Here is a 19523-nt window from a genome sequence, read left to right on the forward strand (position 1 = left end):
CACATCAAAGACTTCATGTCCTGATGACGGTGGAAACAGCCCAGCCCTAGTTGCTGGGCTCAGGGAATCAGGGTGATGTAGCTGTTCTAAGTGAAGAAGCTCCTCTGTCAAGGACACCACCTCTCTTTAGTTCAGAATGACACTTCTTGGGCACAAGTCTAAGATTCAGTTTATTCTCCCATCGATGTAGAGCAGACTGATCGGATATGCTGCTGTGCCTTTTATCTTCGTCCTATTGGAAAGAAAACACACCCCAAAACTGTTAGAAACTAACTGCAGAGCTGAGGACCTATTTTGTCTTTATGGATGTCATTTTTTTTTTCAAGATAGGTGGTTCTAAACTAGACAGCTTGGGAGAGGTAGAACTTTTAAGAAAGAAATTCAGTTCATTGGTTTTCCAAACAGTAGTTTAAAGAGATCTACAGATTAGTGGAGAGTAGCTGGATGAAGACAGAACTTGTGTAATTAGAAATCTGAGAAGGAACAAATCCAGAATTGCTTAAGACAGACAAATATTCCATCTCTTTCTGCCACCTGTCTTCCCTCTGCAATGGGTTTTTGGTCAGCTCAAGTTGTAGGCCATTGCTTTTGCACTTAAACCAGCACCAAGCTTGTTCCAGGTTAGCTGTTATCTGCATATACAAATGTTCTCATTAAAATTTACAACAAAGGAACACTTAATCTTTTTGTGTATTAGTTCAAGAGACTCTTTTTTTTTTTTTTTTTTGGTACACGGGCCTCTCACTGTTGTGGCCTCTCCCGTTGTGGAGCACAGGCTCCGGACGCGCAGGCTCAGCGGCCATGGCTCACGGGCCCAGCCGCTCCATGGCGTGTGGGATCTTCTCAGACGGGGCACGAACCCGTGTCCCCTGCATCAGCAGGCGGACTCTCAACCACTGTGCCACCAGGGAAGCCTGAGACTCTTTCTTTTTACACTTATAATTTAAAAGCTTTATTTCCCCCCCACAATTAGCAAATGGGCTTCATATTAGTTAAACTGGAAGTTTTCTTCCTATAGTTGCCAGTTCAAGAGACTTTAACTAGATATTAAAAGACTCAAATTCTAACTTTATGGTCTTTGCAACCTGTTTGCATAATACACATCCTCCTATAGATGAGAGAATAATTTCTGAATATGGAGTTAAACAATGAATGCAAACCTGCTGATTTTCATGCATTTGTTAATATATCCTGGATGTGAACTGAGGTGAGAGGGCTTGGGAGAAAGTTAAGATAGGAGTGAAAGTACAAGATGGCATTGAAAATTCATGTGGTAATTCAAACCACACTTTGAGTTCTGTTCTCTAAGCCTAAACACTTCTCCAAAGTCCCTGAACTGTAAAGCCTAGATTTTCCTGCTGTGCTTTATAAAGGTAATAGAATGAATTAGTAAAAACACTGGACCAGCTTAGTGTAAATGGTATTTTTTATTTCCTTTATCAAAATATTTTATACTTTAGCTCCTAAGCACAAACTTCCAAATGATCTGTTAGACTTGAAAACAGTCCCTCTAATAGTCTGCCTTTGAAGATGATCTAGAATCAATATTCATTTACTTGACAAATATTTATTGAGTGCCTCTATGTGCCTAGTACTTTTCTATGTATTTGGGATATTTTGTTATTTTGAAGGTAGAGCCAACAGGTTTTTATTATATATAAAGGTTGCTTCAAAATAGCTGTAGAACATATCCTCTAGAATAAAAAGTAAAATGACTGGTTTTCCCCCTTTGATTATTTATGTTTCATGGACAGCATTTTCATGTTTTGACTCTGAGGTCTCAGAGACTAGTGTATTTCTCTCTTGCTTGGGAGAAGGCAAGTTCGATGAGACCAGGGGTTTCTTCTGGCTTATTCACCCTATAGCTCCATCACCTAGCACGGTACAAGCCATATAATAGGTCCTTTATAAATTTGTGCTACTATGTACTTGTCCCATATTAACCAGGTCACAGTGTGAGTACAAAATAGTAAGACAAGAAAATAGAGCTCTGCTTGTCATTTAACTTTTAGAAAGCTACAAAGCTAAAGTATTTTCCAGGTCTGTTTGTGTATCCTGATGACAGACACACTCCCATCCACCCCCAAACCAAACCCCACTTTTCTCTTTATCAGAAGTGGAGGGAAAGATGCTTGAAATGACATTCATTGTACATCATGTCTCCTCTTATACGGTGAATGAGAATGGAGCCACATTTATTGAAACTTACTCCAAGCCATCTATCAGAGTAACAGTGGTAGGTAATAACTTCCTGACTATTATAGAAGTGGTAACTGATGAGTTACAGAAAGTAAATGTAACTTCCTTAAGGGCCCAGTAAGTGTCACTGTTGGCAAACTCACAAGAGACGAGTCCATATTCCTTTTAATTGATTAATTAATTATTTAAAACATCTTTATTGGAGTATAATTGCTTTACAATGGTGTGTTAGGTTCTGCTTTATAACAAAGTGAATCCATTATACATATACATATGTCCCCATATCTCTTCCCTCTTGCGTCACCCTCCCTCCCACCCTCACTATCCCACCCCTCTAGGTGGTCACAAAGCACTGAGCTGATCTCCCTGTGCTATGCAGCCGCTTCCCACTAGCTATCTATTTTACGTTTGGTCGTGTGTATATGTCCAAGCCACTCTCTCACTTCGTCCCAGCTTACCCTTCCTCCTCCCTGTATCCTCAAGTCCATTCTCTAGTAGGTCTGTGTCTTTATTCCCGTCTTGCCCTTAGGTTCATCATGACCTGTTTTGTTCTTTTTTTTTTTAGATTCCATATATATGTTAGCATATGGTACCTGATTTTCTCTTTCTGACTTACTTCACTCTTTATGACAGACTCTAGGTCCATCCACCTCAGTACAAATAACTCAATTTCGTTTACTTTTATGGCGAGTAATATTCCATTGTATATATGTGCCACATCTTCCTTGTCCATTCATCTGTCGATGGACACTTAGGTTGCTTCCATGTCCTGGCTATTGTAAATAGAGCTGCAATGAACATTGTGGTACATGACTCTTTTTGAATTATGGTTTTCTCAGGGTATATGCCCAATAGTGGGATTGCTGGGTCGTATGCTAGTTCTATTTTTAGTTTTTTAAGGAAACTCCATACTGTTCTCTATAGTGGCTGTATCAATTTACATCCCCACCGACAGTGCAAGAGGGTTTCCTTTTCTCCACACCCTCTCCAGCATTTACTGTTTGTAGATTTTTTTTTTTTTTTTGCGGTACGTGGGCCTCTCACTGTTGTGGCCTCTCCAATTGCGGAGCACAGGCTCTGGACGCGCAGGCTCAGCGGCCATGGCTCATGGGCCCAGCCGCTCCGCGGCATGTGGGATCTTCCCAGACCGGGGCATGAACCCGTGTCCCCTGTATCGGCAGGTGGACTCTCAACCACTGCGCCACCAGGGAAGCCCAATTGTTTGTAGATTTTTTGATGATGGCCATTCAGACTGGTGTGAGGTGATACCTCATTGTAGTTTTGATTTGCATTTCTCTGATGATTAGTGATGTTGAGCATCTTTTCATGTGTTTGTTCATCATCTGTATCTTCTTAGGAGAAATGTCTCTTTAGGTCTTTTGCCCATTTTTGGATTGGGTTTTCTGTTTTTTTGATATTGAGGTGCATGAGCTGCTTGTATATTTTGGAGATTAATCCTTTGTCAGTTGCTTCATTTGCAAATATTTTCTCCCATTCTGAGGGTGGTCTTTTCATCTTGTTTGTGGTTTCCTTTGTTGTGCAAAAGATTTTAAGTTTCATTAGGTCCCATTTGTTTTTGTTTCTGTTTCCATTTCTCTAGGAGGTGGGTCAAAAAGGATCTTGCTGTGATTTATGTCCTAGAGTGTCCTCTAAGAGTTTGATAGTGTCTGGCCTTACATTTAGGCCTTTAATCCATTTTGAGTTTATTTTTGTGTATGGTGTTAGGGAGTGTTCTAATTTCATTCTTTTACATGTAGCTCTCCAGTTTTCCCAGCACCACTTATTGAAGAGGCTTTCTTTTATCCATTGTATATTCTTGCCTCCTTTATCAAAGATAAGGTGAGCATATGTGAGTGGATTTATCTCTGGGCTTCCTATCCTGTTCCATTGATCTATATTTCTGTTTTTGTGCCAGTACCATACTGTCTTGATAACTGTAGCTTTGTAGTATAGTCTGAAGTCTGGGAGCCTGATTCCTCCAGCTCTGTCTTTCTTTCTCAAGATTGCTTTGGCTATTCGGGGTCTTTTGTGTTTCCATACAAATTGTGAAATTTGTAAGTTGCTTTGGGTGGTATAGTCATATTCACAAATGTTGATTCTTCCAATGCAAGAACATGGTATACCTCTCCATCTGTTTGTATCATCTTTAACTTCTTTCATCAGTGTCTTATAGTTTTCTGCATACAGGTCTTTTGTCTCCTTAGGTAGGTTTCTTCCTAGGTATTTTATTCTTTTTGTTGCAATGGTAAATGGGAGTGTTTCCTTAATTTCACTTTCAGATTTTTCATCATTAGTGTATAGGAATGCAAGAGATTCCTGTGCATTAATTTTGTATCGTGCTACCCTACCAAATTCATTGATTAGCTCTAGTAGTTTTCTGATAGCATCTTTAGGATTCTCTATGTATAGTATCATGGCATCTGCAAACAGTGAAAGTTTTACTTCTTTTTTTCTGAATTGCATTCCCTTTATTTCTTTTTCTTCTCTGATAGCTGTGGCTAAAACTTCCAAAACTATGCTGAATCATAGTGGTAAGTGTGGGCAACCTTGTCTTCTTCCTGATCTTAGAGGAAATGGTTTCAGTTTTTCCCCATTGAGGACAATATGCCTACTTTCTGGAGGGTTTTTATCATAAATGGGTTTTGGATTTTGTCAAAAGCTTTCTCTGCATCTATTGAGATGGTCATATGGTTTTTCTCCTTCAGTTTGTTAATATGTTGTATCACATTGATTGATTTGTGTATATTGAAGAATCCTTGCATTCCTGGGATAAACCCCACTTGATCATGGTGTATGATCCTTTTAATGTGCTGTAGGGATTCTGTTTGCTAGTATTTTGTTGAGGATTTTTGCATCTATGTTCATGAGCAATATTGGCCTGTAGTTTTCTTTCTTTGTGACATCTTTGTCTGGTTTTGATATCAGGGTGATGGTGGCCTCATAGAATGAGTTTAGGCGTGTTCCTCCCTCTGCTATATTTTGGAAGAGTTTCAGAAGGATAGGTGTTAACTCTTCTCTAAATGTTTGATAGACTTCACCTGTGAATCCATCTGGTCCTGGGCTTTTTTTTTGTTGGAAGATTTTTAATCACAGTTTCAATTTCAGTGCTTGTGATTGGACTGTTCATATTTTCTCTTTCTTCCTTGTTCAGTGTCGGAAGGTTGTGCATTTCTAAGAATTTGTCCATTTCTTCCAGGTTGTCCATTTTATTGGCATAGAGTTGCTTGTAGTAATCTCTCATGATCCTTTGTATTTCTGCAGTGTCAGTTGTTACTTCTCCTTTTTCATTTCTAATTCTATTGATTTGTGTCTTCTTCCTTTTTTTCTTGATGAGTCTGGCTAATGGTTTATCAATTTTGTTTATCTTCTCAAAGAACCAGCTTTTAGTTTTATTGATCTTTGCTATTGTTTCCTTCATTTCTTTTTCATTTATTTCTGATCTTTATGATTTCTTTCCTTCTGCTAACTTTGGGGTTATTTTGTTCTTCCTTCTCTAATTGCTTTAGGTGTAAGGTTAAGTCGTTTATTTGAGATGTTTCTTGTTTTTTGAGGTAGGATTTTTTTGCTATAAACTTCCCTCTTAGCACTGCTTCTGCTGCATCCCATAGTTTTTGTGTTGTCGTTTTCATTGTCATTTGTTTCTAGGTATTTTTTTGATTTACTCTTTGATTTCTTCAGTGATCTCTTGGTTATTTAGCTGTGTATTGTTTAGCCTCCATGTATTTGTATTTCCTACAGATTTTTTCCTGTAGTTAATCGATATCCAGTCTCATAGCGTTGTGGTCAGAAAAGATACTTGATACGATTTCAATTTTCTTAAATTTACTGAGGATTGATCTGTGACCCAAGATATGATCTATTCTGAGTGTTCCATGAGCACTTGAGAAGAAAGTATATTCTGTTGTTTTTGGATGGAATGTCCTATAAATGTCAATTAAGTCCATCTGGTTTAATGTATCGTTTGAAGCTTGTGTTTCCTTATTTCTTTCCAGTTTGGATGATCTGTTCATTGGTGAAAGTGGGGTGTTAAAGTCCCCTGCTGTGATTGTGTTGCTGTTGATTTCCCCTTTTATGGCTGTTAGCATTTTCCTTACGTTTTGAGGTACTCCTATGTTGGGTGCATAAATATTTACAATTGTTATATCTTCTTGGATCAACCCCTTGATCATTATGTAGTGTCCTTGTCTCTTGTAATAGTCTTGATTTTAAAGTCTATTTTGTCTGATATGAGAATTACTACTCCAGCTTTCTTTTGCTTTCCATTTGCATGCAATATCTTTTTCTATCCCCTCACTTTCAGTCTGTATGTGTCCCTAAGTCTGAAGTGGCTCTCTTGTAGACAGCATATATATGGGTCTTGTTTTTGTATCCATTCAGCCAGTCTGTGTCTTTTGGTTGGAGCATTTAATCCATTTACATTTAAGGTAATTATTGATATGTATGCTACTATTACCATTTTCTTAATTGTTTTGGGTTTGTTATTGTAGGTCTTTTCCTTCTCTTGTGTTTCCTGCCTAGAGAAGTTCCTTTAGCATTTGTTGTAAAGCTGGTTTGGTGGTGCTGAATTCTCTTAGCTTTTGCTTATCTGTAAAGGTTTTAATTTCTCTGTTGAATCTGAATGACATCCTTGCTGGGTAGAGTAATATTGGTTGTAGGTTTTTCCCTTTCACCACTTTAATTATGTTCTGCCATTCCCTTTTGGGTTGCAGAGTTTCTGCTGAAAAATCAGCTGTTAACCTTATGGGGATTCCCTTGTATGTTATTTGTTGCTTTTCCTTTGCTGCTTTTAACATTTTTTCCTTGTATTTAATTTTTGATAGTTTGATTAATGTGTCTTGGCGTGTTTCTCTTTGGGTTTATCCTGTGTGGTACTCTCTGTGCTTCCTGGACTTGATTGACTATTTCATTTCCCATGTTAGGGAAGTTTTCAACTATAATCTCTTCAAATATTTTCTGAGTCCCTTTCTTTTTCTCTTCTTCTTCTGGGACCCCTATATTTCGAATGTTGTGGTGTTTAATGTTGTCCCAGAGGTCTCTGAGACTGCCCTCAATTCTTTTCATTCTTTTATTCTGCTCCCTGGCAGTTATTTCTACCATCTTATCTTCCAGCTCACTTATCCATTCTTTTGCCTCAGTTATTCTGCTACTGATTTCTTCTAGAGTATTTCTAATTTCAGTAACTGTTTGTTTGTTTGCTCTTTAATTCTTCTAGATCCTTGTTAAATGTTTCTTGTAATTTCTCCATTCTGTTTCCGAGATTTTGGATCACGTTTACTATCATTACTCTGAATTCTTTTTCAGGTAGCTTGCCTATTTAATCTTCACTTATTTGTCTTTTAGGTTTTCACCTTGTTCCTTCATCTGTAACTTTTTTTTGTCATTTCATTTTTTTTTGATGGGTGGTGCTGTATTCCTATCTATCTTACTGGTTGTCTGGCCTGAGACGTCCAGCACTGGAGTTTGCAGGCAGTTGGATAGAGCCGGGTCTTGGTGCTGAGATGAGGACCTCCAGGATGCCTCACTCCCATTAATATTCCCTGGGGTTTGAGGTTCTCTATTAGTGAAGCAGACTTGGAGCTCCCACCACAGGAGCTCGGGCCTGACCTCTGTCCTGGGAACCAAGATCTTGCAAGTTTTGTGGCATTGTGAAAAATAAAAAGAAAAAAGAAAAAGGAAAAAAAGGACCAGAGCAGCACAATATCAAAGAATGAAAAAGAAAATAATATTAGAAAGATAAAAAACATATTAGGAAATATAAAACTATAATTGAAACAAGTGCAACAAGGTAAAATAAAACCACAACAGAAAAAAGAAAAAAAGGGGGGGGGGTACAAGCCAAAAGGAGAGAACAATAACAAAGTATAAAGAATAAAATAAAATTAGAAAAATAAAAGATTAGGAAATATAAAAATATAAGAGAATCAACAATGAGTCAACAAGGTAAAACAGAACCCCAATCTAAGAGAGGAAAAGAAAAAAAGCCTTAGCTATGGGGGGTGGGGTTTAGGCAGGGGTGGAACTTAGGCAGGGGCGGGGTTTAAGGTGGGACAGGACCTAGGCTCAGAACCCCCATAGCAGGAAAAGGCCCTGGGGGTGGGGCCTAGGTGGGGTGATGTTCAAGTGTGGGGCAGGGCCTCTGCTTAGGACCTGGGTGGAAGGGAGGGCCTCTGCAGTGTGGAGTTCTGGAGCTTGGAGGTAAGGCCCTGAGTGAGGGTGTGTGGGTGGGGTTTAGGCCCAGTGCCTTGGACGGGGTCTCTGAGTGTAGAGGTGGGGCCCTGGGTGGGGGGTGTAGGGGTAGGGCTTGGGCTCTGCGTAGTAGGAGGGAGGCTCCGAGGATTAGGCCCAGGAGCCCAACAGGGAAAGCGCTGGCCCTGTTTCCTTCCATTCCTCTGTGCCCTCCCCCACTGTCTCCTCCAGGGTCTCTCCCGTTGCTGCTAGACCCCTAACCATGGGTGGGTCCCGCTGGGTGTAGGAACACCTCCCCTCCCCCAGCCACCCCTCAGGGGTGCCACTCCCACAGGTCCAGCCTTTACTTTTGCTCCCCCTTCCCTCCCACTCCCTCAGGACCCGCACAGCTGGAGGGGGCCTCAGTGAGCAGAGGGTCAGGCCTGGGATCTCAGCAGGCTCCCAGGGGCCCAAGTGGGCAGGGGAAACCTGGTCCTGGTCCCTTTTGATCCTCTGCCCTCCCAGTGGTTCCAAAATTTCCCCCTACAGGCATGGAATCCCTTCCCCACCCCCAGCTGCCCATCAGGTGCCAGTCCTGTCCCACCTCAGCTTCTCCTCCCCCTTCACTCCCCCCCACGCCCCAGGTCCTACCTGGTCTCTGGGGGTTCCTCCCATCCCCTTAGGTGTCCGTGGTCCCCCAGGTGCCTGGTAGGTGCCCTCGTTGTGAGGAGACGTGAATTCCGTGTCCTCCTAGTGCACCGTCTTCACCCCGCCCCCCCCATATTCCTTTTAATATACCATTCTGACAGTCATATTATCATGTAACTTAAAGGCTATAAAGGGGATAAACTGGCAGCAATGTCACTGTGATACCTGTAGCTTAAGAATCTCTTCTTTTTTGAGTTTTATTTATTTATTATACAGCACGTTCTTATTGGTTATCTATTTTATACATATTAGTGTAGATATGTCAATCCCAATTCCAGGGATTTCTGGAATTTCAGGGGCTTGGATGACCAAGTTAATATTAGTCAATGTCAATCAATCTTTTAGCATTCTATGATGTCTCATCAAGACACAGAATCTTAATCTAAAACTATTCTTTATAACGGAGGCTATACTAAGGTATTGGTTGTTGCCTTTTGCACTCCTGACAACTGTGTTACTGCAGGATATTACATGGACTTGTGTTTTAGGGTCATCGTGTCTGAGGAAGCTTGTCTAAGTCTTCATGTCCGTGGGTCTGGCTTACCTGTTCTGATTCCACACTAGCTTCTTTCAGTTTATCCTCTGTTGCCTCTTTACATTTCTTCAGGTGTCTAACTGTTTCTTCCAATTCCTGAAAACGTGATACAGAGATTTTTGACAAATTCCCAATGTACTATATATGGAAGAAAAAGCTTCAATATTGTAATAAATGAGCAACTAAATTATGAAAGTATGATGGGGTACTTTCTAACTCCAGGTGCTACCAGAGTACAGGATAAAAACTATTACTTTCAGTTTAACCTACAGTATACATTTGTGTATATGATTATAGATTTTGATTTACAGATTCTCCTGAGAAAAGATGATTAACATCTCTTTCCAGAACTGGGGAATACTTTTCATAGCAGACAATCTCTGTTGGAAGGCAAGACCTTGATGGTCTCTTGAAGTCCCTTTTCCGTAATAAAATGTGCTTTTCATTAGGTTGGGAGTAGATAAAAGTCCTGTAATGGCAACAGATGTATCTGAGCTATGGAGAAGAACCAAGGGGTGTAAAGTTCCTGAAAGACTATGAAGTTCACAAGTCTTACTTAGTAACTAGTACTTTGCATGTGTGAGCTTTAGCCGTTCTTTAAAAATGAGTATCATTTTTATTAAGTTGAACATGAAGATGAGGTGCCATAGTCAAAGCTCCAGGCTTCATTCCTAGATATGATTCTAAGGACTTAGCTAAGATGAACGACTTGTAAGTTTGTCTTCTTCTATAGAGCCTAGAAAAGCCAGGTGCCCTCATGCTGGGTTTTGCACATGGCCTTTGCTGGTAATCTCTGAGATGAATCTTAGGAACCCTTTTACCTGGCACCGATGCTCCAGCTCCCACCTCCTCTTCTGCTCTGCCTCGAGCTGCAGCTCTTGCTGTTTATTCTGAGCTGACAGATCATGTCGGCTCTTGGCCAACAGCTGCATCTCCTGCTGTAGGTTAGTCATTTCAGATACACATCTCTGGATACTCAGTGACTGGTAGGGCACAAAGAGGGAGACAGCTGGTGAACCTGTCCAAGTTTGGGATTTCATGTGAATGGTAAACAGAATGTGTGGAAATCATCTACCTGTTCATAGTTTTTTTTCTGATACTGCTCCTTAATTAGCTCCATTTGCCTCAATTCTGTTACTATTTGCTGAAAGTAAATGTGGAAATAACATAGAAAGATGATCAGTGGAAAAACTGGCTTGCTCTTTTTGCCTATAGGCTGACAGAAAGAATCCCACATGAGATCCACAGTTACCAGTTCCTGCTGGGCTCTCCTTCCCATCCAGCCCCCCTGACCCCGAAAGAGCAAAGTCTTGTACAATCACTGTGGAAGAGACAGCTGGGGAGCCAGAATGTGACACTGGCAGCTAATGAGAAACCAAACACTGATGCAGCAGTATGTCTGCAGGACAAAGAGTCTCCCCCCACCTCCCCCCAGGCAATCTGCCCACTTCCCAGGTGTAGCTGTAATTCCCAGAGAACACATGGTGGTGGTGGGGCTCTGAAACCATCTTCCCCAGACACCACTGCCTGCCTGGATCCTCATCAGATACTAAGGAGGAGAGGAGAGTTAGGGTTTCTCATACAACCTTCCTCCTCTCTATGTTCTGAGCATTATTAGCCTTAGCTGATAAGTGGAACTTAATTTGGGCCTTTTGATCCTTTATTTTCTCCTTGCTGCTGTTCAGTATCTTTTCCAACTCTGTAAGTTTCTGCCGCAGCTCCCGGTTGGTCCGGGATACTTCCACTGATCTGAAGTTGCTTTCATCAAGGGCTTTCTTCAGCTGTGGGATACAAAGGGAAAATTAGAACATTTTAACCTTCCATTCAGTAAGAGAAGCTTATGTTTAGCTGTGTCCCTATATTTTGGACCTTTCTTTTAAAAAGGAGGTTAAGTGATGGGACTTCCCTGTTGGTCCAGTGGCTAAGACTCTGTGCTCCCAATGCATGGGGGCCGGGTTTGATCCCTGGTCAGGGAACTAGATCCTGTGTGCCACAACTAAAGATCCTGTGTGCTGTAACTAAGACCTGGCACAGCCAAATAAATAGATATTTTTAAAAGGAGGGTAAGTGAGGCAATAATAAGAAGTAGATTTGTGGAGAAACACTCTCAGTGATTTTCATAATTTTTAACACTAAAGAACACAATTTTTCTTAGAACAGATAATGTAAATGTATGTTCATCATTTGCTTTCTAAGAGCATGGCTTTGGAGTCAGACAGAAGTTAAAATCTCAGCTTCACCACACACTAGTCAAGTAATTTCAGATAATTAACTTCCCTAAGCTTCAGGTTCATCATTGGAAAAGTATGTGAATAGACTACTTCATAGGATTCATGTAACAGTTAAACAAGAGGAGGCAGAGAAGGAATATAGAGCCTGGCACACACTAATTGCTCAGTGCTCATTGCTGTGCTTTAAAGGTTTTTTTTTTTTTTTTTTTTTTAAAAGCTTAAGCTCGTCTCTTTCTGTCACTTGTGACCTCATGTATGGAGAAGTGAAAATAAATTATATGGAGTTTATGTAAATACACCTGTCAGTTATTGACTATCCTTGCATGTATTTTTATAATCTTGCTTTTTTTTCTATTGAGGTATAGTTGATTTATGATATTATATTAGATTTAGGTGTATGACATAGTGATTAAAAATTTTTATAGATTATACTCCAGTTATTATACAATACTGGCTATATTCCCTGTGCTGTACAATATATCCTTGTAGCTTATTTACATAGTAGTTTATACTTCTTATGAATATTGCTTTTTGTTTAGAAATTTTAATAAACTTGTCTAGTGGAAAAATAACATAATGATTACTATGAAAAACAAGACAACAGGCCCACAATGAAGTCACTTATGCTAAACCTTATGTCACCAAACTGAGACTTAATTACAGTTTTGGCTCTCCCAGAAAAGGACTCTTAAACCAGTCAATCAGGAATGGCCTGATCAGCATTAGGTGAGTAATCTGCCTGACAGACCCCTGCCATCCCTTAAAGGAAGTAACTCTGCTACTAGTAACTAATCTACTTTTTTGCCTAGTGTAACTTCCTTGTTCCTGCTCCCCTCTGCCTATAAAAGTCTTTCATTTTATACAACTCCTCAGAGCGCCTTGCTATTGCAATCAATTGCATACTGCCTGATTCAAATTGATTTTTGTTCAAATAAACTCTTAATTTTATTATTCCTCAATTTATCTTTTAACATTACGTAAATCATTTTACAGAGTTCCCCCTCTTCCTCATATGCCCTTAAATGAGTACCACTGGATTTGTAGGAAGAAGAGTCGGCAGCTGAGAAGGGAGATGATAGGAGGGTGGTATACTCTGTGGCTGGTAAGTATTTAACATGTGAAAGAAAAAAGTCAAAGTTATTTGTTACCTTTTCTCTTTATACTAGCTCATTCCCTCAGATCCTAACCTCACACTACAGTGTTAGTCTTTTATTGTCACCCAACTAAATTTCTGTTAGATATTCCACCATTACCTCAATCACAGCTTTGTCAAAACTGGGTAAGCCCTAAAAACTAACCCTCAAAACCACCCTGGAAAGCAGTTGTGATGATTTCCATTTTGATTGAGGAAACTGAGACTCAGAAGTGAAGTCATCTGCACAGATAGTAAATTTACACATTGCTAATAAGAGGCAGCGCTGGGAGTCTTAAACAGTGCACCCTGAGCCCACCTCTGCCACTAACTGCTCAAGACATCACACTCATACTGTTCCTTGGTCTCTCCTGCACAAGTTCACCATCTTTACTGATCCCTGTTAAAAGGATTTAATTTTTAAATATTCTGAACAACTCTCTCTGAATAAAGGTACTTTTAATTTCAGTGCCCATTTTTGTTTCCCACAGAAATTATTTCTGTAATATTTGTAACACTTATACAGTGCTTTTTCAATTTACAAAGCATCATATAAACGGTTGAATCTGATTTTGTGACTGTGCGCTGTCAAGTGCAATTGCTAAATACGCTAAATTTAGCAAAATACAGACTGGCCACCCCAACCAAGTCTTGGAATTATTTTAATTACTCCCTCCCCTTTGCTTATGATACATTTAGTGTCTGATTTTTCTATTAATTAAAATGGATTTTTGATTTGATTGTTCTCTATTTTCAACAGAAACACTTTGCTTGGCTCTAATCATCTGAAGCCCAAAGTTACTGCTCTAGTTCCCCTTAGCCTCCATGTTTCCAGTTTCTCTTCATTCTTACCTACTCTCCACTGCTAACAGACTAACCGACCTAACATTGTGCTCACAGCCTTCTCAGAACCCTACAGTGCTCTCCTTTTACCTAATACTTTCCATCCAACACTCTGGGAGTCAAGGCCATCTACCAGCTGGTCTCATCTAAGCTAACCCCCTTTTCTCAGAAATTTCCTAAAGTCTCTGCTCTGATCAAGAGAGGCAAATCCTTTTTCTTTGCTCACATGTCCTATTTATTTCTGTAACTAAGCTTTGTTCATCCTCTTACATAGAGTGTCACAGCCCTGTCAGCTCTGCCAGTCTCAACCCTGTAGAATTTCGTCAAGCTTCCCCTCTTCTTCGATCACCCAACCAGCCTAAAACAAACTTTCCCTTACTTCTGAATTCCTTTAAAATTGTACACAGCTTCTAGCTATCCAGGAAACATCTTCTGATGTCTTCCTAGTTGTCTCATGTAAAGAGTGGAGATGACAATTAAATAAGGGGTAATTTAGCACGGACCACATCTTCTGCTGTTTTTACTTGTGCCTCTTAGGAGGAGGTAGGTGCATGATGGATGCTAGTTAAGTGAATTGAGGAGACAGGTGATTGGCCATCTGTCTAGCAGATGGCGGTCTCCTCCTTCCCACTCAGTTATTATTCTCCAATGGGAAGGCTGTCATCAAGGCATTCCTTCATTGGGCAGATAACTGTATATCAGAAACTTTTTGTGTGTTAATTTACAAACAGCATAGAGATGTATCTGGCTTGCTGGCAAAAGGGGGATTAGAAGAACCAAAGAACAACTGTAGCCATTCTCGGAAATCCTGTAGCTGGTTCTCCTCTTCAAACGCATTCACCTAGAGGGAGACTTTTGTCACTTGCCTCCATACCTCAGTCACTTCCCGTTGTGCTGCTTTCTTTGCAGTTTCTCTCTCAATTTGAAACTGCTTTCTTAGAGCATCTATGCTTTCAGCATGCAATTCTGCTTCTGTTTTGGATTCTTCACTCATCCGTTCTCTGTTTTGAAAAAGAGACATGATAAATCACCTTTAGAAAACATCTTAGTAGGTGTCATTTACCAATGAGAAGCAGATCAGTCACCAGGTAAAAATTACTGATCTGGAACTCATTAACAGAAGAAGAAATAAGCATTTACCTACAGCATTAAAAAACAAAAAGTTGTTCAATATAAAGAGATCCACCCAAAAGAGTGAAACACATACTCTTGTTTTAACCAATACTGAGTAGTCTTGAGCCAGCAACATTTCACCAGAATATAAAATTTGTACAGATTACAAATATGAAAACTACGTTCTTTACTTTAGCTTATACTTGTCTGCTATATCAGTATGTTCACTACGTGAAAGGAATAAAGATCCACGTGCACAATGCATTTCCCTTGGGTATAAATTTTCATGGGATGTTATTAATATCTAAATCCTATTTGCCTAGATAAAGTTTAACAAAAAACTTTAGTGGCTTGACCTGAACTTGATGGGTTTGACCTAACTAATCTCAGGAAAAAAGTTGAAAACAATGAATGGTTTAGCAGCTGCTTAAATGGAATTTTATCCCACACCTGGAGGGGTTATTCCCATCCATGCTTCTGCTTCTCCTTTTCCAAATCATGCTTTTAAAGGACACATAAGCTTCTGATAGAAAAGGTTTGGCAGAAACATGTAAGTATCCCTTCCAACTTGGTTTAAACCTTCATGTACAGAAGAAGACCGACACTAGATGAGGGAAGAGCTGAAAAGGAGCGTACCCCAGCCAGCTAATATCTGCTCTGCTCAACTATGCCTGCTTCCTTCCCATGGCTCTGCAGGGAGTACTAGCTCAAAGTAGGGAAAAAGGGTTTAACGGGTTTATGTGAATTAGCCAAACTTTCTCTCCCAGAGGCTCTTCCCTAATTCCACTGTGACTATACTGCCCTTACATGAAGGTTTCCAAATTCCGTAGCTCAAGTTCTTTGCTTTCCAATTTCTCTTGAACAGGAACAAGCTTTGTTTGCAGCTGATGATTTGTCTGGAGACCTTGCTCCAGGCTCATAGCCAGTCTCCTGTTTTCTTCTCTAGCTACATCTAGAGCTTTTTGTAGAGCCTCCATCTGAAAGAGAGAAGAAAGAAGATTGTTTATAATTCCACTGTAACAGATACAAGAAGTCCATAACACTGTATATTCACTCTTTAAACTTTGAAACAATAATTATTTGGAACCAGAACCAAAGACTCCAGATGCCTGGAATATATATATGTGAGAACTTATTACAGACAGTCCTTAGGAGACTCTTAGAAGGTGATGGGAAGGGTATGCTCCACTGGTCACTAGAGAGTTTTGGAAAATAGAGCCAACTTATTTATCCTAATTTCTAAGGTTTTAAACCAGTTAAACTCCCCTTTCCTGATCCTATGACCCTCTGGTCTCACTGCCTAGAGAGATAAGAACTGGCAACTGTCCCTTGTATATCCTTCTAGAAAAAGCTTTTTATAGGAAATATGTCTATTTTATATGTGTGCATATGTGTAGATACATATTCATGTGTGTATACACCTATAAACATGTGAGTATTCCTCCTTATTAAGTGGGATCACTCTAGCTACTTCTGACTAAAGTTATGTTGTTTTCTAAGCCCTTTAAGTTCACTTATGCATTAATACATGAAAAGAATGCAGACCATATAAGACAAAGAGAGTTAGGCATAATTATGGTCCTGGTTTGCCAATAAATGGTTCACTGTAAGATCACAGACCCATTTCCCATTTGGAAATATGTCACTGTTCAAAACTCAGACTTGAATGGAAAGGAAATTTACCCGATTGTTTTACTCCATTTTTCCAAAATAGCAATATCCCAATAAAATAAAAAATATCAACATTATCATCTATAAAAACCTGGCTTCTACCTTACTGTTGTGCTGGGCATCCATGACAAGGATTCTGGCCCGCAACTGGTCCACTTCTGCTTCCAGCTTCTGTACCCGCTGTTGATTTAGAGCCCTGTAAATGAAGGGCACAGGGAGAGTGACCACAGAAAAGTACCATCTAGGAGTGATACCACTGGGAGTTACAGGGCACCTTCCAGGAAGCCCAAATGGCATATGTAGTGGGCTACAGATGCTCAGAATATCTGAGAGTTGGCAGGTGACAATTAGTAGCCTCAGCTTCAGGTTAAGAAACTAATTTTCCTATGGATTAAAAACTTGTCCCAGGGCCTCCCTGGTGGCGCAAGTGGTTGAGAGCCCGCCTGCCGATGCAGGGGATACGGGTTCGTGCCCCGGTCTGGGAGGATCCCATATGCCGCGGAGCGGCTGGGCCCGTGAGCCATGGCCGCTGGGCCTGCGCATCCGGAGCCTGTGCTCCGCAACGGGAGAGGCCACAACAGTGAGAGGCCCACATACCGCAAAAAAAGAAAAAAAAAAAAACTTGTCCCATTTATGATTCAATTTGGCTTTATATATTAAAGTATCAGTACATGTTAATGACTAACTTATGGGCTGGTAACTTTATACTATATATATTACTAGTACAAAAATATATCACCTCTGTATGGACTGGCTTGCTGTTGAGATTTCTGCTTTTTACCCAGAATTTTATTGTGAATAGTAAACTATTTTTAATACCATCCCCTTGACTTTTTTAAGTTCAGAGGTAATACAGATTCATAATATGTAAAAAAACAAGCACAATGAAGAATATAAAACTCACTTGTTCTCCCATAACACAGAGGCAATATGAACCACTAATGTATTACAATATGTCTTAGAGGTCTGATTAAACTCAAACCATTTGTTCATTAACCTAAAAGGGAAACTTTTATGTAATTTTTGAAACATTTAAAGGAGTTCACTTATGAAACATGGCTAAAAGTAGTTCTCAGAATGATTCATGTAAAATAAATAGGATACTAATAAATGGATAATTAATTCAAACAGAAGTAGACACTTGGCTTTAATCTTGACAATTACCATTCCGTAGACCCAAGGGCAGGTATAAATGGTGTAGAAAACAGCAAGGATAAAACAGCATATATCACATGAATTTCTAGAATACATACTTATTTACATCACTACAAAATATGAGAATTTTTGGATATCATTTTTATTTATAATTCCAGATTTTCCTGAATTTGCTAGTTCTTTAAATACCATTTTACTACTTTATTTTCACAAGGGAATCAATAGAAAATGACTGTTTCTTGACTGCACTTTGTTCTTTACTGCAAGGCAGCAGAAAAATACAAGTACAAAGACAGAAGAATAATCTCTGGTACCTTTCTTTCTTGAGGCCTGCAATCTCTGCATCCCTCCGCCCAAGCTCTATTTGCATTTTTTCCAGAGCGCCTTGCATCTTACTGTGAGAAGCCAACACATTCTCCAACATGATTGTAACTTTGCAGTTGTCTTCTTTAGCTTCTGCCAGTCGCTGAAAGTTTCCCACCTAATAGAAAATGAAATAAGACAAAGATATTTGATCCTTTCTGGTTATTCTTCTGCTGAGTCCCATGACTTCTAGAAGAGTATGGAAACCAGGTCTGGTAGAATGCTAAGAGGTAAAATTAAAGTATATTTTATATTTATTTTGTTTCTTAAGTTATTCTGACTTTGAGAAAACTAGACCCTAGAGCATATGAATCCTATGAAGAACTCTGCAGTGCATCCTAACTATTGTCGTGTCACAGCACATATATTAACTAGAGACATAAGGACCAACAGCTTCTTGGGGCTAGAGGTGGTCCCAGACTGGCCTGTGCTAGCCCTCCTCAGCTATCTTATCATGGGGTCAGAAGAAGATAACACATTTGAAGCCCATCAGAATTATCTGAGGAAAGAGGACCATAAGTGGAAGCTGCTGAAGAATGATGTGACTCACAGCCCTCTTCAGAGGGGCAAAATCTAGCACCTGCTGTCATAAATTTTGGGATGTTACCTCTCTTCCCACTAAGTACACACACTGTTAAGCAGAAAGCATTTGGTAATTTGACTTAACATAAAATCTTAACAGTGTTATATCACATTAATAATACATAAGTAGGTGGTTATTATTACCAAGGTCAGATGTGTTTCAACAGAAAAAAAATAGGACTTTTGGTTATTTTAAGACAGGAAGAAAAAAAAACATTGGGAGTTAAATCATGTTTTTTTTTTTTTTTTTTTTTTTTTTGCTATACGTGGGCCTCTCACTGTTGTGGCCTCTCCCCTTGCGGAGCACAGGCTCCGGACGCGCAGGCTCAGCGGCCATGGCTCACGGGCCCAGCCGCTCCACGGCATGTGGGATCTTCCCGGACCCGGGCATGAACCCGTGTCCCCTGCATCGGCAGGCGGACTCTCAACCACTGCGCCACGAGGGAAGCCCAAATCATGTATTTTTAAAGGAAATATCTTAGAGCTCTTCTAAAGGTATCCTTTCTTTAGGAAAAAAAAATCCTCCTCTGATCAATCCTCATTCTTTTTTTTTTTTGCGGTACGCGGGCCTCTCACTGCTGTGGCCTCTCCCCGTTGCAGTGCACAGGCTCCGGACGCGCAGGCCCAGCGGCCATGGCTCACGGACCCAGCCACTCCGCGGCACGTGGGATCCTCCCAGGCGGGGGCACGAACCCGTGTCCCCTGCATCGGCAGGCGGACTCCCAACCACTGCGCCACCAGAGAAGCCCAATCCTCATTCTTTTTTAATAAAGGTAGCAAGAAAAGAAAGAATATGGCTCATGAAAAATTTCAGAAGCGCTTCATT

At 40.2% G+C, this 19523-nt stretch overlaps 1 protein-coding gene across 1 annotated transcript in view; it reads right to left on the reverse strand.

Moving 5' to 3' along the window:
• Nucleotides 1-67: 67 nt before the first annotated feature.
• Nucleotides 68-19523, reverse strand: part of LOC132494769 (coiled-coil domain-containing protein 150-like) — a 31394-nt gene continuing 11938 nt past the window's right edge. The window contains exons 3-12 of the mRNA XM_060105963.1: nt 18067-18233; nt 16700-16793; nt 15734-15903; nt 14688-14814; nt 11194-11388; nt 10683-10751; nt 10429-10590; nt 9617-9703; nt 507-632; nt 68-232 (exon numbers count right to left, since the gene is read on the reverse strand). Of these exons, the coding sequence (XP_059961946.1) occupies nt 68-232; nt 507-632; nt 9617-9703; nt 10429-10590; nt 10683-10751; nt 11194-11388; nt 14688-14814; nt 15734-15903; nt 16700-16793; nt 18067-18233 (1362 nt within the window). The remainder of the gene's footprint in view (nt 233-506; nt 633-9616; nt 9704-10428; nt 10591-10682; nt 10752-11193; nt 11389-14687; nt 14815-15733; nt 15904-16699; nt 16794-18066; nt 18234-19523) is intronic.

Source organism: Mesoplodon densirostris, chromosome 8 (assembly GCF_025265405.1).
Source record: "Mesoplodon densirostris isolate mMesDen1 chromosome 8, mMesDen1 primary haplotype, whole genome shotgun sequence".
NCBI classification, from domain to species: domain Eukaryota; kingdom Metazoa; phylum Chordata; class Mammalia; order Artiodactyla; family Ziphiidae; genus Mesoplodon; species Mesoplodon densirostris.